Raw genomic sequence first — 27,539 nt, 5'->3', positions numbered from 1 at the left:
GCTATCAAGCCCAAGGAGCCGGTCGCCAGGCCGAGCAGCACCAATTCGCGTTATCCCTATGCCAATGCCGCGTTATCCCCGTGCCAGTCCCGCGTTATCCCTATGCCAATGCCGCGTTATCCCCGTGCCAGTCCCGCGTTATCCCCGTGCCAGTCCCGCGTTATCCCCATGCGAATCCCGCGTTATCCCCGGACCAGTCCCGCGTTATCCCTGTGCCAATCCCACCGCGCCGGGAAGGGCCGCCTTCCCCGGGACTCACCGCTCCGCGCATGCGCAGCGCGCCCGGCGGCGCGGCGCGCAGTTCCGGGTCAGGGCGGCCATGGAGGCCGGGCAGGGCCCCGGGCCCGGCGGCGACGCGGCCCAGGTAACTGCGCTGCTCGGCCGGGCTGGGCACACCTGCCGGGGCTGGCCGTGCTGCTGCTGGGGTAACGCGGGGGGCTCGGGCTCGGGGACGGGGCCGCAGAGCGGGAGTTCCTGTCAGTCACTCGGCCGCCCCTCCCCTGAGCTCCCCCCAGGCACGGTGCCCTTGAGGCCTCGGGGGCGGGGCGGGGGGTCCCGGCAGGGGGTGAGGAGGTGTTCGTATCTGAGAACGAGCCAGCAGTGTGCCCAGGTGGCCAGGAACGCCAGTGGCATCCTGGCTTGTGTCAGGAACAGTGTGGCTGGCAGGACCAGGGCAATGACCATCCCCGTGTACTCGGTTCTGGTGAGGCCGCACCTTGAGTGCTGTGTCCAGCTCTGAGCCCCTCACTTCAGGAAGGATATCGAGGTGTTACAGCGTGTCCGGAGAAGGGCAATGAAGCTGCTGAAGGGTCCGGAGCACAAGTCCTGTGAGAAGCGGCTGGGCGAGCTGAGGTTGTTTAGGCTGGAGAAGAGGAAGCTCAGGGGAGATCTTATCACACTCTACGACGAAAGGAGGTTGTAGCAAAGTGGGGCTTGGCCACTTCTCCCAGGCAGTTAGTGACAGGGCAAGAGGAAATGGCATCAAGCTGCGCCAGGAGAGGTTTAGGTTGGACATCAGGAAGAATTTCTTCACAGAACGGGCGATTAGACATTGGAATGGGCGGCTCAGGGAGGTGGTGGAGTCACCGTCCCTGAAGGGACTGGATGGGGCGCTTTGTGCCATGTGGAGTTGATGTACCGGTGTTCAGCCATGGGTTGAACTCAGTGATCTCAGAGGTCTTTTCCAACCTAATTGACCTGTGATTGTGTGTTCCTCCGGGTGCCATTGGCCTTTCGCACAGCTCTCCTGGCCAGCTGGTGGTCTGGAAACATGCCTGGCTGCACAGCTCTCATGGTGGGAGAGGGTCACACACCTCCAGCACAAACCTCTCACATGCTGGGGGAACAGCTGGTCAGCTCTCACTGAACACATATGTGGGAATCAACAACACGTGTTGTGTCACTGAAACCCTGAGAAATACTTAAAGAAGGCACTTCCTGACCTGTCAGATTTCATCTGCTTGAAAGGCCACTTGCAGGGACCAAAGCAGGCTTTTCCGAAGGAAAAGGAGTGAACTGAATTGGGATCTGACTATGCACAAAGTATTTTCTGCTCTCTCATATGGTTTGTAGAAGCGCTGATTTTTTTAATGATATATTTCACATGACAAAAGCCACTAGTTTTTTAAGTATAGAAAGTGGGTGAAACTACAGAAACTACAAGGTGTGAAAATTAGACATTAAGTTTTTTTGATTGAAAAATCCCCCAAAACCTTTGTTTTACTCATTCTTTTCTAATTTATTTCTTTAATGAAAGAGGGAAGTACCTAAGCCTTATGTGCCCACAGAGGAGGAGAGAAGACTCCTCAAGGAATGTGCTGAAGAGAGTGCCCGGTATAGAGGTAAGTTCAGTTTCTTGGTAAACTGTTTACTTTTATTCTACCCTTACCTTTTGCTGTTATCTGAGGCATTAAGGAAGGCCTGGGTCAATGTATCTCAGTGGTCCATCAACAAGCTTCGTGTGGTCTAAAATTGCATCCCAGTAAATGCTGATTCACGTAGTGTTTACCTTATTAAGAGTTTGCAGGCTAGAGTTTCGTGAAAGGTGCAAGGTAATTTCTAAGTTTTATTCTTGGCAACAAGATCTCTTCATAGTTTAAGTTAATGTGCTTATTAAAAGTCTGAAAATAGATGTAATTAATGAATCTTTCGTTTATGTTTCTGATTTTTTTGTTATTTCTGCATTTTAATTTTCAATTTTTATTGTTATTTTTAGCATGCAAGAATAAAACAGTTTCACTTCTAACCATTGCTTTCCATCTTTATGAAGAGTTGTGAAGAGAACAATATATAAGTAGTCACTCAACTTTTGGAGAAAATTTGTGCGTCTCTGCAAAGCCAGACATTTGGGCATAATTTCTGTAGTCCGTAGCATACTTGGTTTCTTTTTGCACCTGGTCATGAGGTTTGAACAGGCTTTCTGATGTGATTGTTACCTGCTGTTTTATTGACACTAGTAGACTACTCCTGATAGGTGGCTTGATAGAAACCAGGACAGGTGAAGAATTTAGCAGCTGATTTGCTAAATTTAGCAAACTGGGGCTCTGATTTCTTCTGGAAGTCAGTACTTTCAGAGGCAGCTTCTAAGGCATTGTGATTTTGATTTAATGAATCAGATATATGCCTTGTCCGTTGTTTTGGCAATCTCCTCTTCCACTTTTGTACAAATACTTGGAAACCTTCAGCATGTTTGCTAAAACGTAGCCATTTTCTGTATATTTGTGTAAGTGAAAAGAGCCAGGTCCATTAGTGGTATGATGGCAATTGGTTATGGCTTATTGAAAATCTCTCTTCTGGAAGACAAAGGGGAGAGGGAGTTGTTTGCTGTTCCAGAGGTGTTCTGCTGCTTGGCAATGTAACTCATAGCCCTGTGGGTCTTTGCACAGTCACTGAGGAAACAACATGAAGGTCCTATTGAGAAGCCCTAACAGTTTCTTGAGTCTTTTCTCTTTAGGGAGTTAAAACAGTAACCGAGAATTTTTGGAGGGGATGGGAGGGAGGTAGTGTGTGTACTGTGCTGTTATCTCACTGGGATAGCCTAAAGCCCATCACTATTTTCTAGGTCTCCTGTCTTTGTTTCCTTAGATTTTTGTGTTGACTGTATTAAATGCCTGCTGCTTGAACTTCCTCTTGCGAGAGATATGGGCTGTCTTTGTGACTGCCCTGAAATCCTCTCTTTGTAGTGAATCAGTTTTTGTTATTCACTGATGTTACTATAAATTTGTGTATTTTCAGTTTGTTTATTGAAATTTCAAGCTGTAGCAAATTTTTACCCATTCTTACAAACCCTCTGTGTTGTGGCATAGTTTCTATTGGCAGCTTCTGTTGGCAGTCATTTCATAATTCAATTTAATATATGCTATACTGGAGTTTCTAAATTTTAATCACATTATCATACAGTATAAATTCTAACACTGTTGAAAATTCACACTACAATCTACAACTTTAGCACTTTTAATCTTGCTAACAAAATCAAATCGTATTGCTACAACTTTTTCCCCATAAAACCATTGATAAGGGTACATTATATCCCTATCCTTATGTGCTATTGATATTTTCTGCCTTCCATTATTTTCTTCTTCCATACTTTTTCTTAAAGTGACATCCAGTCACATTTACCCTGAAATGCTGGTTGGACTCCTTACCTAGTTTAGACTTTCAGAATTTGTGAGGGAACAAACTCGTAATTTGCAGAGTATATTTTAATACTGTGACAAATATCATTTGTCTTCAGGTATGAACTTAATTAGCAAATTGTGTGCATCAAAACACTATAAACACCCAATGGTGTTGCAAAAATTTCTCTCCTAGGTAACTTCTACAGCCTTTTTGTAACTTCTACATTTTCAGACTTGCATAAAATTAAATTTCATGATGGCATATCTAAATATTTTATATAGTTAACTTTAGTCTTCTGTCATGTTCATTATTTCATTGTTCCTGTATCTTGTGTAGGGGTGGTGGTCTTTATGAATAGTTGCAAAGTTAATTTTCACAATAAAATAATTATCATTTCTTGAAATAAGCATTCCTTTTGTTTCTTGTGATCTGCAAATGCTTTTTGCCACCTCAAGTCTTTCAATATGATGAAACTGACATAAACTGCTAAGCTGATTGTGATAGGCAGTGATGTCTTAGGTCTTCAATGTTTGTTGTCTTCTCTGCATCCCTGGCCCTAACCCCAAGTTGTATAGTTTGACCCGTAAGCTACAGAAAAAGCTGCCCTGTTTGCTGGTGAATAAAACATGTTACTTAATTTTAATCAATTTGATTTATAGCTCTGTAAGAGTTAAACTTTTTCCAAAGTTCTTATGTTAAAACAATGTCAAGACTTTCGGTTTTCAAAAATTTTTAGGGGCCTTTATGCCTTCTGTCCTGAAGTGCGTGCTCTCTGAAGTTCTGCACGTTGATGCTGTAGTAGTTGTAGCTAGACCTTATCTGTAGAGCTTCCGCATGACATTGGCTTTTGTATTTTAGGAAGTACTCGTCTACCAGTACCACATAATTTGTAGTAGATCTTAAAAACTGGAGTTGAGAATGTTTGATAATTTATATACAATTTGTTAATTATATATGTCCTTATACTCTTATACAAATGAGCTTAGTAAGGCATAGCAACTGTCATTTTATCTCATATTTTGTTAAATGTGACTGAAAGTACTGAAAATCATATTTTAAGCAACTTCTTTTCTTCTTCACAGCTTTTCCTTTGGCTGCAGTAAGCATGCTTGGTACTAGTTTCTTAATTAGAAAAGGTAAAGTGTAAAAACACTTTGGTTTCATTTGAATTCGCTCAGGGGAAATATATTTTTGCTGTTAGTAAAGTTAACTATGGTAATATAATGGTCTAATCTACTTGTAACTAAAAGAAGTTTAGACTCTGCAGCTACATGATCTGAAGTTCCTCAAACTAAAGAAGGAGCTGAACTTAAAATGAAGGTCATGTGCATTTTATGTTGTGTGACAAATGCAATATCTCACTGATTATGAAACAGTATATTCTACAGTGTAATAACTCTATAATTAAATATTATTAAAGGGATAATTCTTAGATTTGTTAATTTTATGGGGAATTCAGATGGGGGGGTATTTTTCTTTAAGTGTAAAAGAGTAACTTGCTACCTACAAACATAACTACAGTTGAAGTTTTTCAGCTTAATTCTTAATATCTGATTACTAATTCTTTTTGATTCTCATTTTCAGGTGTTCTAAGAGATAGCTCAAGATTTGGCTCTTTTATGAAAGTTGCATGTAAGTAAAAGCTACATATAAATTCATCTTGTATTCATGCCCTATGTTCTGGAGTCTTACATTGGTGTAATTCCCATGAGACCAGCTGGTTGATTATTGTGAGTCCATTCTAGTAGAGTCATAGAATATCTCAGTTTGAAAGGGGCCCAGAAGGACCATAGAGTCCCAACTCCTTAATCCTCACAGGTCTACCTAAAACTAAACCATATGAGTAAGATGCTCCTTGAACTCTGACTGGCTTGGCGCTGTGACCACTTCCCTGGGGAGCCTGTTCACTGACTGACAACCCTCTCAGCGAAAAACCTTGTCCTAATGGCCAGTCTGAACTTCCCCTGATGCAGCCTCATACCTGTAACTGGTCACCAGACAGAAATCAGCACCTCCCCCTCCACTGCTCGTCTTGAGGAAGTTGTAGATGTAGACTGTGATGAGGTCACCCCTCATTCTTCTCTCCTCCAGGCTGAACAAACCAAGTGAACTCAGCTGCTCCTTGTAGGTCTGGTCCTTGAGACCTTTCACCCATCATTGGAAGTGTTTAAGGACAGGTTGGATGGGGCCCTGAGCAACCTGGCCTAGTGAAGGGCATCCCTGCTTGTGGCAGAAGGGTTGCAAGTAGATGGTCTTTAGGGTCCCTTTGCAACCCAAGCCATTTTATGATTCCATGATTTATCCACCGTCATTGAATTCGTGCTGTACCTTTTGTACAACTTTTGTTTATAAGCTTTGTATAAAATTGCGTGATAAATGCAGTGTAATCCTTTAAGATAAAAACATTGTAAACAAATACTCTACAAGCTTACTTTAAATTACATTACCATAATACACCCACCCCTCCCTTCCTAATTTGAAGGTCTTTTTTCTTGTATCTCACATGTCCCATTCAAGCTATTTTAATTACTTTTCTTCCCCTGGACATTATGTATGTACAATTGTAGGAAAACAGCAATTTCATGTGAATGATTTTTGGATTAAGTATAATCAAAAATAAATTAATAAATTAACCTTTTCAATGTAGTACAAGACAGTAAAACAGGAAGTTGCCATCTTGCCAATCTGCCCAGATGTAGCCAGTTTACTTCAGTGGGAAGAGGGTAAACCCCATGATTTGTGGTGAAGGAAGTTTTGTTTAAGCAGATAAATGAATGTGAGAGCCTAGGGCTCCCAGTTGTTTATGCTAAATTCTGCTTACTTTCTCTGAACACCAAACAATGGTATAACACAAACATTTCTAAGAAATAATGGAGTTGCAATTTTCCCGATCACTCCTACACATTTCTTGTTAAGCGCCACAGTCCCCCTATTTAACAGAACTAATTTTTTTGAAATCGGGGAAAAAATAAGGTGCAGCTGGACTAGCCAGGATGTCCTGCCTATAGGAATTACTATACTTGCCTCAGTAGTCTTCTAGGCACTCTGCCAATTTACTGGAAGTTCTAATTAGTCATAGCTGATACACTACATTGACAACATCCCTTCAACATAGCACAGAGCTATTGGTCCTCTGTCTGTCTTTGACAAAAAAGGGGAAGATCCGTATGTACTTCATGTTAGTCTGCCATGGGACCTGGCCTGTTTTATCCATCTCTGATCAGCTTCTCTAAGATCTTGTCACAGTGAATACAGAAGAAGCAGAGAACAACAATATCTAATTTACTGTGCTAACTTCAAAAATAGGATCGTCTGACTGTTAGTTCTGTAATAAGAGAAATCAAATATTTTAGCCAATAATTACTTTGAGTGAAACATCTTCCAGAGGGATGCTTCCACTTTTCTTGACTGGAAGGCCTCAATAAAAGGAGACTTTCTCTTTGTAGTTTATGCAAAAGATTAATCACCTTTTCTGCTTAGCTTTATTTTGCTAAATATTTAGTTTGAATTCTTCTCAAGCTGATTTAGGGGCTTGTAATTTTTCCCTTTGCACATATTTATAGTATTTGAGGTGTCTTTTTTATATTTACCTGCTAAACAGCTAAACCTTTACATTTCTCATTTGTAAACCTCACAGTTTTAGCTTTTTTTTTTTTCCCCTCGGAAAAGGATTTTTAACCTCCTTTTGAAAATACAGACATTGGAACAGGAGTCACAATTTCAGTACCAGTACAGCAGCCTAGGGTAATATCCCCTTTTCTGTTGATTCCTAGGCAATGTAATCTATAGTGTGAGAATCACAGACAGTTAATATTACTGGTAATTAACTCTGTCTTGACCTAAAGGTGATTGAGACTCTTTAGTCTTTATATGTAGGAAATACTCATTGCACATGAAAGAAGGTCTAGTCATTTTCTCCTACAGAGTCAGCAAAACTCATAATTGCCACACAATCCTTCATAGTCCATTTGACCCACTCATAAAACTTGAAGGAGCCAGCTGATGGAAATCATAAGTTTTAAGCCCAGAAATAACGATCTTGATAATTTAGTCTTATATCTGTGCAGCAGATGGAAATAGCTCAAGCACTAAATTGGAAGTGTTTGCCTGGTGATTGCAAGGGTTCAGCTAATTCAGTTGTTTGCCCTCTGGCAGCCAAACTATAGAATCCTCTTCAGAAGATACTGGGCCTAAATGTTAAGCTTATTTAGACCTCTGTTCATACTAGTGAAAGCCTTTGCAAGATCTGACTGTTCTACTGGATTCAATTAGTAGAATTTTCTACCTTTATTTACTCCTAACTGTTTAATCATTTTTGATAGTTAATTATGATTTTTGGATCTTAGGAAGAACTGATGCAATTATTTTTCTTTTTTTGTCACCTTTCATCAGGTACTAGCTGAAATCATCTGATGTTCATGCCATGTCTAAATCATTGTATTCTGTCTCTCTTCAGCTGTTGCATTTGGTTTTAGTACCCTTTGTCTGCAGAAAAAGCAGAGATGATTACTGCGTGTTTTTGGTTCAGATCTAAACTGTTTTATTTGTTAAACTTTCTTTTCATTCAAGATACTATATAATTTATTTGATATTATTATTATTTTTAAATTATGTTGAATATTATGGTATAGCATATAAATAAATCCATCTTTTTTTCTTTTTAAAAAGTTGCTGGAATGTGTGGATACCTGGCTGGAAAGATATCCTACTTGCCAATCTGTAGTGAGAAATTTAAGAAACTGAAGGATTCTCCGATAGGAGATGTTCTACGACAAGCTCAGAGACATAGTTCACCTAAGTAAGAATTTAATTCTCTTTTAAATTTAAAACTTACTCTTGAATAGGGCATTTTAAACATTACCAGATCGAGACTAGTTTTGCAGCTTTCAAAGACTTCCAGAGCTGCACTTTCTCTCATTCCCCATTATCCCAGATCTACCACTTTCAGGAAACTGTATCTGTATCAGTTGGCAAGCTAGAAAACATGCATTTTGAGCTCTCTGCATACAACTAATCATTTTGAGGAGTAGAAAAAGAAACATTTTACTTAGCAAACTGTATTCCTTGTAAATTAAAGAGTTTTCCCCATGGAATTTACTCACAGTAGTGTGACAGCACAAGTTGCCTCCTTAGTTTAGAAGTAAACTAAGTTAACTGAAATAAAATAGTGTTACATTCTGGCAGTTTTTCCCATAGTTCAGTTGGATTCAAGTAGGAAAAGGGTGGAAATGATTTCAGTGTTTATCAAAGGAAAGAACTCGGTAAACAATATCAGTGCAGGAAGAAGCATGGTGGTCAAACTTTCTGCTGTTTGTTTAAATCCTTTACATCTGTAACAGCATTATGCTGTACATATGAGAAACTCATCAGGTTCTTAAAACTATTTCCTGTTTTCTTCCAGAATGTTTTCTACCTCAACTGGTTTTTAATTGCAAGCTGCTTTCAGAATATCTCAATTAAACCCTTGGTTCAAAACTGGGAGAATAGTGTTTGGATAGTGAGTAGTGGTCCTCCTATGTATGTGCTAAGATTTGTTAAATGTTTCTAAAGGATTTGATTAAATTCTTAAGAATCAGATTTATGACAGTTTTTATTTTGTCTGCAAGGTTTACCTTTATTCTGAAATATTTATGGTTTTATGACCCCAAACATAATTTTAGGAATTACCTCTTCATATGTTTACTGTATAGACTCAGCTGAATTGGAGCTGGACTTGTCCCTTCACCCCCCTCCAGTTCCTAATATGAAATTGTCATGATTATTAACTGTGTTTACTCTGTGTGCAAACTTGTAAGTCCCTTCAACCTTGATTGATTGATTAATTGTTGAATGATTAATTCAAATTCGTGGCAATTGCGTTATCACTACATGCTATATGAGGGTTATAAGGTAGCAACAGAAATCATTACACTTCCATGGTCATTATATATGTACTAATTAGTGTATTTTGATAATTTGATTTGCAGTTAAAAATTGGTAGGGAGCTAAAAGATTAGGTAGTTTTTTAAAGCTGTCTTTCCATATATTTTAGAAACATAATTGAGGCAATAGAATGGATTCGCTCCTTATGGTTATTGTGAGAATAAAACAAAGCTAATTGTAAACGTTTTTCATAGGAAACTAAGCAGAAATTAAAAGATAAATAAATACTCCAGAGACGTTCTAGTGGCACCAAGTGCCATTCTTGATAGAGGGACATGTTGTGTACTGGTTTGCAGGGCCATATCATGAATGTAGCTAATGCTTTAAAATATCTGCCACCAGTTTCCAGACTATTCTTTATATGATTTTACCTCTCTCTCCCAAGAGAAAATTCATTAGCGTTTCTGCAGAATTCAGCAACGTGATAAACTTTCATAATTTAATTTCCCCAAGATAGCTGTTCGTTCTCCTTCTGTTCAATACTGATCAATTACAGCAGTTTCTAATGATGAAGGGTTTTAAACTGCAAATTCTTCCTAAAAGGCCTTTAACTCTAGTTCATACTAGCACTAGTTACGTGGGCACACCCTGTATTATTTGTGTCTGATAAGGGTTTTTTGTCTGAAGATTCCTTGGGGGAAGGGATTGTAATTTTAGTCTTGTAAAGTGCAATATGCTTAATCTCTTTTCTCTCCTGATCTGGAGATTTTCAGATATGAGTTAAGATTCTGTGAGGAAGGAATGAGTGTTGGGCAAAGGGCTATAGAAATCTTTGCAATGTAAAGGAAACATCCCAAAGTTTTTTTAAGATGATGATTCAGTTGGAAACTAAACCATTTAAAATAAAAGAGTATTTTCTTGAACTGCATGTATTGTTACTCTTATAGTTCTGTTTTAAACTTTTTTTAAATTTAATATTTAATTGTATTTAATATTTAATTGTATTCTTTTCCAGCCGTTCCAATCGGAAATCTGAATTTTCAGACATACCTTCTCAGTCTTTTACTGAATCTTCTTCTCCAAGGGCTGGATTTGCACCTTCTTCTAGCTATTCAGATGATTACAGCTCAACAGATAGAGGCCTCTCAAGTTATGAACCTATTCCATTCAGTGCTTCCCTGAATGAATCTTCACCTACAGGAATTACTGATTACACTGTTGAAGGTGAGTTTTGTGTTCATGTTTAGCAGTTGATACTACAAAGATTCTTGCCTTGTAGGTACTGCTCTTACTAAACTATGTGTTTTCATCCCATGCAAACATACATGATACAATACAGTGGTTTTGAGTGAAAGATCCTGAAGTTACCAGAATTGTTTTTTACACAGAAGAGAAATGTAAGTATTATTTTGTGTAACTGTAAAATAAATTCAGGGGTTTTTCATGTTTTGTAGCGCTAATTGCAAGTAAAGATCTTGGATTAACTTACCAGGTGCAATCTGTTGTGGAACTAATCCTGCAAAAAACTCAGCCTGACTGAAAGTTCTTTTTGATTGAAAGAAGGGTGAATACACCATCCTTTCACTTAACTGAATAAACCACAGCCTACCAATTCCTGCTGGCCCTTCTGAGGTGATTGCAGTTCCACCAACCGTGGTGCTGTAACTGGATACTGCTGTAACTCTGTGACACTAAACTATTTCTTTTTTTTTTATTTTTTTATAACGTGATAACATTTAGGTCTCCTGAGAATTGAATGAATATTGTGTTCTATCCGGAAACAGTCTGATTGTCTCACAGAGAACTAAAATGGTTTTCAAGTGCTGTACTGTACAGCTGTTCCCTTCCTTCCAGTATGAATTCTGCTCAGCTGTTGCAGGAGAAATGCAGGATTCTGAATTCAGATGTCTCTGGTACACAAAGGAGGAAGTTACTGTCAAATGCAGAATTTTTTACTTTGAATTAGTTTGGATTTTGTCAACTCCATTATGAAAAATGTTTTATTTCACAAAAAAAGCCACTGTGCCACTTGATTATAACTATATGAATGTATCAGGTGTAAATGTGTCGTGGAAATTGTAATTGGACTTCATAAAAAATATCAGTAGTTGGTAAAACCTTAATTATAGAACCGAGATTTTGCATTATAAATGTAGATAAAAAGATTAAAATTTTATCAGGTGACAGATGATGGTTACTAATTCTTTAAAGCAGAATGTAAAGCCTTAATGCAAACCCTCAAGCTTCACCCACATTTGTTTTCAGAAATCATATACATATCAAATGTGTGATTATCATAAATTTTACATCAAGTGACCTGAACTGTTTTGTCCATTAACTACCACATGGATGTTAGAATTTCCATTGGATAAAATTAAGAAAATTAATTAACTGCCAGTCTTTCAAAGCAGCTTGACAAAATTAAAAGGATAAAAGGAATGGATTAACTAAAGACCATATGCATTCTCTATTGTATTTAGAATTGCAGCTTCCTTTCATTTGGGATTGAGCAGTAATGAACTGGCATTCTAAACACACTGTAGCCAAATTTTGGTGTGTGATGCCATATTTAGTATATTTATAAGTTTGTTTTCTTTTCAGAACCTGCTCCAATTCCAGAAGAAAGTCGTAAGAAAAAAGGCATCACATACGAGGAATTAAGGAATAAACACAGAGGGACATATGATGTAATGCTACCACCAAAGGCAGAAACTCCAAACAAGTTTTTGCAGGAAAAACCAGCTAAGGAAGGTAATATACTCATTTACAGAAATACTTAGAAAAGTCAAATATTGACCATAATGTTAAAAATGGTTGCAAACATGATGCTTAATTCTGCACACAAGCAATTTATTTTTACAGTGTCTTCAGGTATCTCATATGTGATGTGGTCTGTAGTTTCTTGTTTCAAATTAGTTATTTTTTCTCAAAAATACTGAACATCCAATAGCAAATTATAATTCTTTTTCTCTAGACGTATTGCTTGGTGCCAGACTGAAAAGCTCATAACTTTTGCTTGATTGAGTATATCAAGCAACCTCTTTTAACAAAGAATTCTCTGAGCTCAGATTTTTACTGAAAAAACTGAAGAGTTTTAGCTATGGGAGGGGGGGTGTGTTTTAGATAGCATTGTTCTCTCAAAATAGAGTACATGGTTGATGGTTTTGAAGGGGAGGGTATTTATTTTTATGAATTGTTTCATGTGGAATGAGTGGATTTCTATAGAGGCATTGTTTGTAGAGGTTCATTTTCTACATTAAAACCCAAAGGAAGGAAACAGTATTTGGCAGCAATATTGGGATTTGTTTTCACAGTGAAAAAGAAAACTTTACTGAGCAAAATAAGAATGCAATGTCCTGTAGAATAAGACGCCATTCAGACAACTTTTTGACTCAATCAGTTTTTTGAAAAGGAGACACAAAAGCAATTCATAATTGCTTGCTCTAGAACTTTTTTGAATTTAATGTGGCATCTGTGAAAACGATTTTAGCAAGAGGAATGTTTTACCATTTAACACACTGCTGGACCAGTCACCTTGAATTGTTTGGGTTTGTGTGCAGTGCACAGTCTTGGCAGCCATACCAAAACAAGACCTGTAGGAACAGCTGTCATCTCCTGTTAGGCATAACGAGGGGCAGTAAGTACATAAGAGTGTATTAAAGCAAAAAGTTCTGAAGCAGTAATACTAAGCTTTGGAACACTGTTGCTTAAGTGTCAGTCTATTTGATGGTTGTGAACTACTTTCTCCAGATCATCTTATCTTCGGACAGATCTGCAGTCTTAAAAGAAAAATTATAAACAATTATTGTGTAATGATTTCAATCTGTTATTTCAAGGATAAAAGGGTTTTTCCTCTTATCATGGGACTGTGCCAAATGAGACATGAAAAAATTACTGAAGCTGTGGTTTTAGATTGCTTTTAAATTCCATCAGCTGACACTTGGTGCATTTACACAATGTTTCTTTTTCAAGATACTTCTCCATAAATAGAAAGCCTAGAAATATCCTTTGAAAACCACAGACAGAAATATTAAGCAGCATTCTGCAAACCTCGCCATATTCCATTGCAAATGTTGTGGCTGTGAAATGACAATGTGAATTTGCTATTTTATTTTTAATTATTCGAGGTCTATAAAAGACCTCTATAAAATGTTGATTAAATAATTCATTCTGTTATATATCTATGTTCTGTTTGAAGGCTGTACTCAGGCTTTGAGAATAAAACTGCTCTGAGCAGTGCATGAGATTTGTAAATAAACTTTTTAAACTATCTCTGTATTTTTAGTGAAAAAGAGTAAGGAGGAAATACAGAAATTCAGAAATGCTTTACTTGTGCAAGTACATTTAAATCTACGGTTCAGAGATTACACTGATATTGCTGGCTAAGATCCGATTTAGCTTCTTGTGTCACACTGGACATGTTACTCGTTGTGTGCCTGTTCATACTCTGAGTCCCTACCCCTTGGTTCATCCTCTTATCTTTGGTCCCTAACAAATGGGAGACAGTGATTTCTGCCCTCCCTTGCAAAGACAGAAGGGAAACCAAACCGTGTCTAAACCAGCTTTAAGCAATCCCTAACTTCCATCTGCTGGTGCCTTCTCCCTTCGTTGTAGCTGTACAGATACGTGCATGTGCATAGTGACTAGACTGGCCCATTTTCCAGGGAATGAGTGCAGCCTGTTCAGCTGCCATGGTGAATGGAAATGGAAATCAAATTGTACTTACAAAGAGCTTCTCATTGTGCCTCTCTGCAATATCAGTCACTCCAAAGAGATTTGTCAGGGTATGATGATCAGTTTGCTGATAGCTCAGTGAGACAAGGACCAGGCATTCTGCTCTATTCCATGGGTTCTGCTGCAGACAGTTAGTAATTAACAGTGAGCTTAGTAATTAACTTGCAAGCAGATTTATAAAGGGTTGCCTGACTACTGTCAACATTCCTACTGGATCATATAGGTCCATCCTTAACCTTTTCAGTGACGGCAGTCAGTTACAGACTGCTTTGCAGATCACTTTCAGGAGAGCCTATTTTCACTTTCTGGTCACTCAGTTATGGGTGACATATTTCTGGACAGAGCCGTTAGACCAGTACCCTGTTTTTTTACTCTCTGACTCACTCCTATGCTAAAGGAAGCTGCCAAATAATAATGGCTGAGTAGTTTCCTAGTAGGGATTACTGATTTCTGTTTGTTTGTCTTTGAACATGTTTTTAACTACCCTGAATCCGTCCAACTGTACATGTAACTAGATTATGTAGCCTCATTATTTATTGTAACATTCCTTGCCTGTTTCCTCCAATTGTCTTTGTTTCATCCACATGTTACATTTGTTTAGAAGTCATTACAAATTCTATAGACCAGGAATTAGCACAGTAGGCCTTCTGGTTGAATATTAATTTATTAACGAATAACGATTAACCAGCTCCTCTCCCCATTTATTCAAAAGTAGCTTTAATTAGATGTCTGTTACACTGTGAGTGACACTCCCTCTACTCGCCACTTCAAATGATAGTGCACTACTTTTTGGCATTGTTTATATGATAAACTTTTGCAGTTAAACTGTCATATATGACTACTTTTTTTTTTCTTTTCTTTAGTTAAAGTAAATAAATATGGAGATACCTGGGATGAGTAAGAGTCAAATGAAGAAATGAAGAAAATTACCTCCTGTCTGCTAACTTGAACTTCATCTAGATTAGTCACGAGTATCACCACTTATGGTGTAGCTCTGCCAGGCACAGCTGTTAATAAATGAGGAGAAAATCCTGACTTGCCAGAAGATTTAAAAGAAGTATTTATGCTTAATTTTTTTTTAATTTTGCATAAGTGGCAAATGAGGCTATTGTGATGTGTCATGACTACAAACCACTTCTGCTGTTGTTTAAGAATGAAAAGGGTAACTGAATGTATATGAATGTATAGCAAAAGGTAAAAATACATGTAAATAAATGCAATTACATGTATTGAGAAGTGAAGAATATCAGAGTCTTCTCAAATTTTCAAGACTTGCATTAAAAGTTACCTGTAGAACTCACCTCTCACTTTGTTTTGTGTGAAAGTGATATGCTGGAAACTTCAGATTGTTGTCATGCTTGGTTTGTCATGTCAGGAATAAGACTGAACTATTCAGGAGGAAGGGGCCAAGGAGCTGAGCTGGACACAGAAGTAACCATACTTAATTTTTTCAAAACTGTTTCATGGTGCCAGTTGTATTTTTAGACCGATGCCGTGACTTGCCCACAATGGGTTTCCACAGGCACTCAGTTCCAAAGAAGATGATTGAATGAAACTGCAGGTATTTTAAAAAGCTACAGTTAAGTGCAGAAGGCTGAGCCTGACAAACTTTGGTAAAAGTTTGAACAATATTTTGACTGTTAATATCAGGCTCTGTGTATTCAGCCTTACTTCTCAGTTTGTGCATGTCATGACAAACTCCCATGTTTACGGAGAAAAGATCCCAATAATTGGAATATTGTGTTAAAATTATCTGTAAGGAAAGAGCTACACTGGCAAAACTTTGAAGAGTATTTCCTACTGTTTGCATCACCTGCTCTGTCTCAACCAAAATGTTTCCCTTGCTTAGGGATTCTCATATTCCCACCTGTGCAGTTTCATCTCATAGCATTTTGTTTATTTCGGGGTTTTGGCTATAATGAAGCAAAAACCACGATGAAGTTGATAGCATAAAAGCGTTACTGACATCCTTGTTGGAGCTGAAAAATAACTTACCTACCAAGTTGAAAATTCTCAAAGGCTGCATTGATTGAGTGGACTTGCAGCAGAATATCATAAGTGAGAAGATAATTGGGAGGGGGTAAAGAGCAATTGGCTGAAGTGAGGAGGAAAAGGGGAAGAGAAGGATGCTTAAAGAGCTAAATACTACTTATAGTAATCAAAACAGGGAGATTGCTTTCAGAAAAGCTGATCTTCTAAAAAAATGAATGTGCTAATCAGATAATGAAGCTGTGTCTGAAATTTACCTTGTAGAGAATGCTGCTCATGGCTGTGGTGAGTGAACTCTGAAAATACAGTCTGCCAGAATTACACTGCTGTGGTGTTCAGTGTGCTATTCCAAAGCTGATTAGCTTTATCATGAAAATATTCACAGAATCTCTTAGTTGTGACTTATCCTGCAAGTAACAAGAGGTAGAAGCTTTAGATGATGTTGTGGTTTTGCTCTGGGTCAATTTTGCCTTCCACCCCTCACATAATTACTACTAGTTGAGAGAAGGTATTTGCAGACAAAAGAGAGACAGGACTTGGGGGAACAGTATAAACATTTATTACTAGTAAAATAAAAACTACTAATACTACTAATAAGTTAAAAACTAAAGAATTATATCTATAACAATTTCTACTTAAGTTGTTGGAATGCTATATATATATATACAGAAATACTTCTTCCCTTTTATACCAGTCCAAGGAGAAGAAGTAGTCTCATTCTGTATTTTCAGAGTTTCAGTTCTCTTTCTTTCTAGTAACAAATCCTTAGCAGCAGCACTTTCATTGCAGTTGGAACTTCTTTTCTCTCCTTCTCGCTCTGTGTTGGCTTCTGGGGCTGGGCTTACCCCCCTCCTGGGCTAAGACTGAAGGCTGGAGATTATTCAGGTCCTGAAGGGTTTTCCTTCCATAGGCTTGCAAGGGGACACTTGCTTACTATGGATCTTCTTCCACAGGGTTACAGGGGATAATGGTTTAAGAGTCCACCCCTGTTTCCCTATGGAGGTCCCTCCCCATGGGAGAACAGTCTTTGATAGACTTCTCGGCATGGGTCTAGCACGGATCCCACACACACACGGGTTCCAGCATCTCACATGGGCCATCTCGCTCCAGCATGAGATTTCTCAGAGTTACAAAATCTTCAACAGCAGTATAGATCCACACACGCACGGATCTCAGTATCTCACCTGAGTCATCACTGCTTCAGCACAGGTTTCCCTCAGGGTTGCAAATTTCCACCAGGACCCTGTCTCACTTCAGTCCTTTTCATGAAGCCTTGGTTCTCTTTGGTACATCCACAGACTTCTTTATCAGTTGCATGGGAAGTCTCCTTACTTCAACAAGTTTTTACAAGTAGCAAGGTTTACTTTTCAGTCTNCTTAGCAGCAGCACTTTCATTGCAGTTGGAACTTCTTTTCTCTCCTTCTCGCTCTGTGTTGGCTTCTGGGGCTGGGCTTACCCCCCTCCTGGGCTAAGACTGAAGGCTGGAGATTATTCAGGTCCTGAAGGGTTTTCCTTCCATAGGCTTGCAAGGGGACACTTGCTTACTATGGATCTTCTTCCACAGGGTTACAGGGGATAATGGTTTAAGAGTCCACCCCTGTTTCCCTATGGAGGTCCCTCCCCATGGGAGAACAGTCTTTGATAGACTTCTCGGCATGGGTCTAGCACGGATCCCACACACACACGGGTTCCAGCATCTCACATGGGCCATCTCGCTCCAGCATGAGATTTCTCAGAGTTACAAAATCTTCAACAGCAGTATAGATCCACACACGCACGGATCTCAGTATCTCACCTGAGTCATCACTGCTTCAGCACAGGTTTCCCTCAGGGTTGCAAATTTCCACCAGGACCCTGTCTCACTTCAGTCCTTTTCATGAAGCCTTGGTTCTCTTTGGTACATCCACAGACTTCTTTATCAGTTGCATGGGAAGTCTCCTTACTTCAACAAGTTTTTACAAGTAGCAAGGTTTACTTTTCAGTCTTTTCCCTGCTAAGGAGAGAGAGTAGAAAGGCAGGAGGGAAACAAGCCTCCCCCCCTTTCGCACTTTACTTATTTTGCTGCAGTTTCAGCTGCCAGCTTCGACCTTGGAAGCTCCGTTATCTTTCGGCTGGAATTCTTCCACAGCAGTTTCTGTTCAAGCAGTCCATCTTTTAAACTTTTTTTTTCTTTTCACTCTCTTACTAGAGAGAAGGGAGGACTTCAGTACTGCACCTGCTCCCCCCTCCCCCCGGCCCAAGCCGGGGGAGGAGGGAGTCTGGCCCTACTTCGGGCTGCTACTCCTCTCCCCTACATGGCTGCTACTCTAATTCCAACTGCGCCAACAACCTTCTCTTCCGTTTTCTTGAAGATGTAATTAGCAAAAGCGTTTCTGGACTTTTGATTGGCCTTTTTGTCCGGAAATTACCTGGACAAAACCATCATCAGCCCCAAGAATGGGCTGAGAGGGCAAAACCACGACAGATGATAATGGTGGAACAGATTTTGTGAAGGTGCCTTCCTGGAAAATGTCTTGCCTAAAATTAATGTTTTTGGGTGGACAAGCACAGCATTTTATATAAATTGTATTGGATTTTTTTTCCCTTTCTTAGAGGAGAAAATAAAAGGCATGCTAATTAATGTTGTTCTGCTTGAGGTAACATTGTGTATACACAGGATTTCTAAATTGAATATAAAGCTTTCATTCTGTTGCATCTAGATAATATCTCTCAGAGGACATAACTTTTTTTTGTACTTAGGAACAAATTTGGCTTGCCATCAAACAATTTAAAATTCTTTGGCTCTCCATCAAATCCTTAATAAGTAGTAAACACTGGAGGGTTCACAATCATAGCTGTTAATTTAATAGGAACTGATGTTTTGTCGAACTTGGGTCATGTTCAGTTTGCTGTGACGTGCGTGTGGAGCCCCTGATTCACTAAAGAGCCTTGGGAATTCAGTCTTCTTCCTGCCCTTTTCCTGCACATCTTCCATCAGTACTACCTTGTTTCAGAGTGGGTTTTTACAGTCTCATGATTTCATAGCAGCGACTCAGTCACCCGTGAGCAGCTTGCTCACACTGCACTTCCATGACTTCTGGGAATTTTTAACTGAATCCAAGTGTCTTGGAGCTGACAGCAGGGTTATGGTTGCTGGAAGCAACCATAGGACTAGCAGGAAGGGAAAATGTGCAAAGAAAACACGACAGACCCTCTCATTTTATGTTTACATGTAATTCTATCTAATGGATGCCATATTTTTCTTAATTCATTAAACAGTCTAGCTGTTTTCCTGGAATATAGATCCCTCATTATCCTTCAAAAAACACAGTAAGAATTCACTTAGCATTATAACTTGTATTTCCAATCACATATTTTTACAATCTGGCCTAACCATAAAGACAATGACATTAAAAAAGACTTGAGGTAGTCATATGGGCCATCATACCTGTATGTTCATCAATAAATGTGAATTGATGTTTATTGTAAAGCTAAGTAAATTTTCTTTTCTTCCTCAAAATAAATTTTAAGTGCATAAAAAAATTAACTCGTATACCTTAAATCAAACACCAGGAAATGAGTTCAAATACTTCGCAATGAACGTTTCTAAAAAATAAACCCCAAAAACCTGTAAAGTAACAGTTTTCACAATTTCTTAAAACTCTTAAAAATAAGCAGGCCAGTTTAAAGGAGCCAGTCGCATTATCCCCAAGTTAGTTGTTTCTAACGTGCACAGAGAGAAGAGGATTGCGAAAATGTGCCTCAGCTCTTTTACAGCTGGTAAAGCTCTACCAAAAATCCTGGTGCTGAATTTTTTGTGTTTCCCTAAATTAGCAGGCATGTTTAGAGCGCCAAGTAAGTACCAATCTGACCTTTCCAGGGTTTTGTTCCTGCTAAAGTTGTTTGGAACACATCTACATGAAGGACAAAAGTGTAAATGAAAAGTGATTTGATTTGCTTAATGAAAGTTAAATAGATTTGCAGAAGCCTGGGGAAATCATTAATATCCTAGACTGAACCCACAACTTTTTTGCCTCCTTGAGAGTCAAAAAGAAATCCTGACTTGTCCACTATTTGCTGGAAGCTAAAAGACCTGTTTGTTCTCCTCATGCTGGACTCTTGAGTTTGTGGCCTTGAGTGAGGACCTTGTCCAGGTTCAGGAGGCACATCCAGCTCAGTTCCTTGGCTGCCACACACACACCACACCTGCCGTAGAAAGGCTTTACTTGCAGCCCCATCTTCATGACTTACAAGTTCTCTGTAATCTCTTACATGAGACAGGGCGTCTACAAATATCCCTTTACTTTTTGCAGTTTGGTCTCCTATGAAGTTGTTTGTAGAAATCCACAAATCATGTTTGGCTTTTAATCTCAAGGCAACAAATGGGACAGTTTGCATCTCGTTACTTTTTCAGGTTCTTGCCCTGGGTCTGTTCACATGGGTTTGCACTAGTTCAGCATAGCCAGTGCAGGCTGGGACACAGATATGCCTCGAGTTTATACTTTTAAATATTTTCTTTGCTGATGTAAGAGCTGGACATAAACCACCAGCACCAGACAGAAGTTTTAAGGCATCTTTGAGCATTAGAACATCAACCAAGAAATACCAGGGAGTCTTCATCTGAACAACCTTGGCCAGGCTACGGATTTCCAGTTCGTAAGATCATAAAGTGTAATTCTACTTCTTTCCAAATAACGAGGGAAATAAGAAACTGGTCTTTTTATTTAACCAAAGTGAAGCAATATAGCAAAACCAGAAATGCATAGCTGTTTGAGTTATAAGATAGGGTAAAAAATAAACAGATTCTTGGATCTAACAGCTATTGAGAGAGCTGCTGGAGAGTATGTGATAATCCCTTGGGAACATAATTCATATGTGTTTACTTCAGATAAATGAAAACCGTATGATTCTAAAAGACCCAGCCATTAACAGCTGTGATTTAAAGTATTTGTCTCTGTTTGTTCTCTTTGATATTAATGGATACCAGTTACTATGCTACTTATATATTAGTGATTTAATACTTACCACTTGTTTACTCCTTTTTACTAAGTTGCTGTTAATTTTTTGGTTGAGCAATACAAAATATACTGAGATTTTAATATAGATGGCAGAATGGTAATACACCATTTCAACATAAGGTCATGTCTTAGCAGAAGCATAACTTTAGAAAACTAAAAAGCAAGAGTCTGGTAAGAGCTACTTTCATAATTTGATGCCATGTAAACAAAAAAAGGATGTATGATAAAGACACTGCACCATCTCATAACCATCTGATACAACAGATAATCAAATACAACTTTCACTTAGCCTTGAAAGGAGAAAAAAACCTGAAGATGAAGGAGAAAGGGAGAGTTTGATAGATTTCCTTCACCAGAACTTGAAGTAAATTATTCAGGATTAAAAATCTTTAGTGTATAACCTTTGTGTTGCTGTTCTTCCAGTCGCTCAGTGATGATGCAGGACTCCATTTTCAGGATATGCAATCTTCATGAACAGCTTCTAAATATCAAAATTTTCAATTCATTCATTACATGGAATGCTATACATTCTTTTCTACTCACTCCAACCTGTAGAGTAAGCACATCTCTAGTGCATTAGATTTTTATTTTTAATTATGAAGCCAAGATTAGTTTCTATATAAATCTAATGCCCAAACAAATAATTTAGTTAGGCTTAATTCTGTAGTTTAAATAGAATTGTTAACCTGAACTACTTTATGATAACTAGAATTTTAGATAAGACAGTGCAACTGATTCAGGTAAGAGTGAATTTGGTTGCAGCAGCTAATGCCTAAACATCAATGATGGATTATTAACAATGTAAAAAAAAAAAGTTCTAAATAAGCTGTGCTAAGTAGAACACACTTTTGCTGGTACAGCATCATGCACTCAGTGTATATGGCTGTGTGTTTGCATTGAAGAGCTGTGTTCTTTAGCGTCCCCTGAGGGTTCTATGAAAGACTCCATTCATTTTTTCTCACTTACCCTCTACATGCCAGAGGACGTGCAGCTGTCAACCCCCTTTGAGGCTACACTGCAGACGCGAGTCACACGCCATTCTGTGGGAGCAAGGAGCCTCTCCAGCCTGGGCAAGCTCTTGCTGTGCCAGGAGAAGCAAGGGAGAGTTGTGGAAGGGGAGAAGGCTGGGCTGGTGGAGCAGCTGTCTGCCGGAGGTGCCAGCTGTGCAGCAGCGTGGTGTGAAACCCACCGAGACACGGGCAGGCTCTGTGCCTGACAGCAGTCAGAGACAGCTCCTGAGGCTACTGCTAGATCTCTCGGATCTGTGGAGCTAATCAGGGGAATGGGAGCGAGTAAATGGCAGGCATTTGCTGCTGGGAAAGGTTTCCTATTTGTATTTTGAAGTCCTACAGATGAAACAGCGTAGATGTGGCATGTCCGGCCCAACCATGTCCAACCTCAGGCTCCAGCTAGCCGAGGGAAAGGGAGGTTTAAAATGCACCTCTGGGGGGAAGTCTGAAAAGGTGTTCTTGCTCAGAAACACCTGAGCTTGCCAATGTGCCTGAGCAAGAGAGTGATGCTGCAAAATGCTCAAAATGCACCTAAGTGAGAAGTAACACTTAAAAGTTCAGGTAATCGGGATTTGTCTGTGCAACAAGTTGGAAGTGCCATTGCTCTCAAAGAGTCTCTATGTCCAAGACAATGGGAAAAACATCCATTCCCACCTTTAGTACTTTTTTACCCTTCATCTACAGAGAAAGTCACTACACTGTAATTAAAATAATTTAAAGGTGTGTTTTCTCAGGAATCTTGGATCTTGTGCTCTCTGCACAGGATCTTCCAGTCTCCATTTGTAAGTATGAGCTACGTGAGGTTTAGTTCAGATGGCAAGGCTCTAACATGTTTTTTTCAGTAGTTTTAAGATGTAAGAATCACCACAATGGTCACCCTGTCTCCCACACTGGCTAGTGATCCTTCTAGGAGATCTTCCACCAGTGCACCCTGCTGTCCTTCTCTGATGAGAGAGGAGAAGTTTCCTGACACAAAGGTTTGGATTTTGCAAATGCAGGTGTTTTACGGCCACCAAGTCTGTGCAGGTTGTGTCTTTAGGAACTGTTTTGTTTGTTTCTACCATATCCTGTGGTGAGAATCCCCCCAATGTAATTGCGCTGTATAAAGATGAGTTTCGTTTCTGTTTGCTTTAAATCTTATTTCCCTGAGTGCTGACTACTTTTGATTTTACAAAACCAGCAATTACTCGTTCCCTATTCATCTTTCACACGGTTACAGATACTGTATTCCTCATCTTGAGGTGTTTTCAGCCTGGAAAGTGAATTATCTAATCCCTTTTGAAGAAACCACTTTGTATCTCTGATCATTCTAATTTTTATTTCTCCTCTTTCTGTCTCTCAGCTCCATTGTACACTTTCTGAGCTGCATTCGAAGCACCATCATATTCAAGACGAGGGCATGCCATAGAATTGCTCTGTACTATAAGTCTATTTTTCCCCCCATTTTTTTCCCAGGAATTGTTAATGTTCTATTTGCCTTTTGGCTGTCATAGCCCACTGATCTTAGGTCTTGCAGATATGCAAAACAACTCTCAGATCTCTGTACTGAGAAAGTCAGAGTAATTTAAAACCAACTGTGTGATACAGTTAGTATTTTTCCCCATGATTATGAAGCTTATTACTCAGCCTTTCAGTATGGAGATTTTTTTTCCCAGCTCTGTAATTTTGTCATCAAGGAACACTCATGTTTTCTTTTATCAGATTATCTGTTAATATGTTGACCAGATGTCTCCTCGCGTGTCCCCAGAAGGCTTCTCAAGCCTTCTAGATTTTAAAATGGCCTTGAGAAGAGTCTCATTTCCTGAGAATCTAATTTTCTTGAGGGCTTTACTCAGAAAAAAAAAATCAGAACCAAGACTTCAAACTCATACCAAAGTACAAGTGGCTTAGTATTTCCAGAATGTGGAACTACTGCAATACTGATGTCAGAAGCTGGATCCCTTTTTTTTTTTGGCTCTCTCAAAGGGAGTTTCTGTGTGTGATGCCAAAAACAAGTTGGGCAAGTGGGACAAGTTACCAGCAGCTCTTTCACTGCTAGAAATGGTCATGAGGAAGACGCTGCTGCTCCCAAATTCGTGTTGCTGTCAGAGGTACCAGAGCAGCGCCCAAGCCAGCTGCCTCTTCATACTTCCCACTTGGCCTGGTCGAGCATGCTCCTGTTGTAAATCCTGCCCCAGAGCCTGCTCCCTTCTTACCAGTACCTCCCAGAGCTCCCCTCCCATTACCTGTCATTGGATAGCACACCCTGTTCTCTCATTCTTCTCTAAAATGTAATAAAATAAGCCACGGATCTTGTTTTTTGATAGGGATTTATAAAAACTCAGATACTGAGCTTTCACCTCCCCTTGATTTCCAGTTTTAAGAGAGAATTATAGACCAGCTGGCTTGCCTAGAGTCCAGCTACTAAGGATTTAAACAGGAGTGTGCTGTTTTCAACCTACAATTGCTTTTTCTTCTAAAATACATTTCTTTCTTTTTTTTTTTTAATTTGAATATTCTGTTTGTAAACTGATTTTAAACAGCTAACACAAACGTTCTTAAAGATAAGAAGTCTACTGCAATTGTTTGAGGTTAATGCAGCCATAGCTTTCCTCTTTGACTAGTCATAATTTTTCTAGTCATAATTTCATAAAGCACATCAAGGCTTCCATTCAGCTACTCACTTTATGTATTACAGCTGAAGGATGTGTTTTGTTTCCTGATTTTAACAAGTACATAGCCTTCAACTAAGCTGTGATATGCCTGAGCACACAGTTAAAAACTCCCTTGTCTCTAGGTGAAGAAAGCGAGTTCTACTTTCCAGATACAAATGATTCATAGGAAGCTGAGTAAGTTCACTGGACTTTTTTTAGCCTCTTTGTAATATCTTCCTGCCAAAAGGGAATGTACATCTATCTTATTATCAGTGTAAGAAAATACTAAGAAAAGCATATAAAATACTAAGAAAATGCTTGACCCTTCGCACTGTCAACTGTTTTTCCTTCTGGAGATCTCTTCCTTTCTTATTAAAGAAGCAACTGATTATCTCAAATATTTCCCCATTTTTTTAATAGGTCATCTCTAAATTCAATGTATTCAACTTCTGGTTCAATTAAAAACAAATTCTTTAACTGACTTGTACAGAATTCACAATAGTAACAGTCAGCAAGGGTTGGCTCATTAAACTGTGCATAATTGCTACTAAATGACTGTACTTCCAGTCCTTAGACTACTCCTTGTTAATCATCAGGAGCTTATCTTCCAAGTAGAAAAATCATGAAGGTCTGGCCATGATACCACATGAGGTTTTCTCCAGCTCTTAGAATCATAAAATAGTTTGGGTTGGAATGAACCTTAAAGATGATCTAGTTCAAACCCCTCTGCTGTGGGCAAGGACACCTCCCACTAGACCAGGTTGTTCAAAGCCCCATCCAATCTGGCCTTAAACACTTCCAGGGATGGGGCATCCACAGCTTCTCTGGGAAACCTGCACCGGGGCCTCACCACCCTCCCAGTAAAGATTTTTTTTCTAATATATCTAAACCTGCACTTTTTCAGTTTGAAGCCATTTCCCCTTGTTCTGTCACTCCACACTCTTGTAAAAAGTCCCTCTCCATCTTTCTTGTACGCTCCCTTTAGGCACTGGAAGGCTGCAATTAGGTCACCCCAAATCCACCTCTTCTCCAGGCTAAACAGCCTTACCTCATAGCAGAGGTGCTCCATCCCTCTGATCACTTGGTGGCCTCCTCTGGACTCAATCCAACAGCTCAGTGTCCTTCCTGTGCTGGGGACCTGTCCCTCTTTTGCATAAAGTAACAAGTGTGCATTTCAGTTGTCCCTTCTGTATCACGCAGCACAACTACCCACCCAACACCTGCTATCGTACAGTGCTTCTCCTGTGAACTACAAGGCACCTTTTTATATTTCTCTGTCAAATCTTAAGAACCTTAAAAGTTTAATTAGATCCTATAAACCATCCAATGCTAAAAAATCCAATGTCAGGCTGATTCCACCCCTAGAACACACATACAGCCACCAGGAAAATTCCAACACACCTGAAAGTCACAGAACAATGAAAGCCATTTGGCTTCAATTTAATCAAATTAAGTAATATCACAGAGAATATGTTGCAAGTCTCACCTATCCTTCCATAGCTGATGCTTTTGGAAAAGTCAGTTAACTTAAATTTTAAATTACTTTAAACATTTTAAGTCATATTTAAGAAATAATGCAACATTATTACTACCTCATCATAAGGACTTACAGTCCAGCTGCAAACTTGACTAGATTGTTGGTCATGCAAAGCACCTGACAGGCTTAAAAAATTATGTGGCTATAAATCCCCTGAGATACAGAAAAATGCTTTTAAGGACCTTTTAAAGAACAGTTTGCCCATTAGCTGTGCTCATTTTTCCTTTGATATACATAAATTTAGTGCTAATATAGCCTAGATTCACAAACTCTCTTTTTTTCATACCTGTATCAGAAAACTCATGCACTTAGCTTTTTGCAAAGTATGGAAATAAATTTAGAGAATAAGGAGACAAAATTACACAAGAGTATATTTATTACAGCAAAGTAATTAAAAATAAAAAGTAAATGAAATTACATTTAAAGCAAAGTTAAGTAGGTAAGTTGTAACCCCAGGAGGTAACACCAACCACAAGAACAACCTCTGAGAATCTGACATGAAAGGTCCTCTGTCACAGGCATCACTCTCCTCGGCATCACCTGGATGTAGGAATGGCTTACCTCAGATAACCCAGGCATAACAAACCCCGGTGCAGCTTCTTGCTCTTACTCTGACAGCAGATGTCAGATGAAGGGAAAGTAGCTAACACATGTCACCATACAAGTTTTGCTGGCTATCCCAGTACACTCGTGACAGCTACATTATTTTCACAAAGGAGGCGACTTCCCTGTGGTTGTGTAACCCCCCCCTCCCTGGAGTCCCTGAGGAAGGCTCTCCAAGGCTTACCTGACTATACACAGCATCGCTGTGTATCCCTGACTCCGATGGCTGAGAAAGAGCTGTGGAAAAATTCTGTAGAAAAGTAAAAAGTGTAAAATTAAAGTCCCTGTTGAGACAGGAGTTCTTAGGAGCTCAAGAATTCAAGAGGCCAAACACCAAGTGGAAAAGTATAAAATCTTACAGGAAAAAAAAAAGAAAAGGGAATCTAGGCAGTCTAACCCTTCTCCCACTTCATGTCTTTCTGGTTAGGAAAGTCTGTCCAAGTGCTTTGTCAGGGAGTTGAGTATTCAGTCTAGCAGTTTTGTTAAATCCAGAATGTCTTTTGTGTGTGCTAACCAATTAATAGTTACTTTATACTTTTCCATACTATATATCCTG

The 27,539-nt window shown here is 39.2% G+C and overlaps 1 protein-coding gene across 1 annotated transcript; it reads left to right on the top strand.

Annotated features, from left to right (window-relative positions):
* Positions 1 to 280: 280 nt before the first annotated feature.
* On the top strand, positions 281 to 15,513 carry OCIAD1 (OCIA domain containing 1). Its single transcript, XM_027899612.1, has 8 exons — positions 281 to 364; positions 1,757 to 1,841; positions 4,701 to 4,754; positions 5,203 to 5,250; positions 8,287 to 8,416; positions 10,496 to 10,704; positions 12,082 to 12,231; positions 15,078 to 15,513. Exons 1-8 carry the CDS (start codon positions 320 to 322, stop codon positions 15,113 to 15,115), a joined length of 759 nt encoding a protein of 252 aa, XP_027755413.1. The 5' UTR covers positions 281 to 319; the 3' UTR covers positions 15,116 to 15,513.
* The last annotated feature ends 12,026 nt before the right edge of the window (positions 15,514 to 27,539 follow it).

Source organism: Empidonax traillii, unplaced genomic scaffold (assembly GCF_003031625.1).
Source record: "Empidonax traillii isolate 1590-97213 ecotype Southwest subspecies unplaced genomic scaffold, ASM303162v1 scaffold678:size492020, whole genome shotgun sequence".
Taxonomy (NCBI): Eukaryota; Metazoa; Chordata; class Aves; order Passeriformes; family Tyrannidae; genus Empidonax; species Empidonax traillii.
Note: the sequence above shows the minus strand (reverse complement) of the source record. Positions and strands in the feature narration are given on the sequence as shown.

Excerpts from the sequence above, each read along its gene's own strand:
- OCIAD1 (XM_027899612.1), top strand. The coding sequence starts at position 320 with ATGGAGGCCGGGCAGGGCCCCGGGCCCGGCGGCGACGCGGCCCAG. Across the intron at positions 4,755-5,202 it reads TAGTTTCTTAATTAGAAAAG|GTGTTCTAAGAGATAGCTCA; the intron begins GTAAAGTGTAAA and ends TCTCATTTTCAG. Across the intron at positions 5,251-8,286 it reads CTCTTTTATGAAAGTTGCAT|TTGCTGGAATGTGTGGATAC; the intron begins GTAAGTAAAAGC and ends CTTTTTAAAAAG.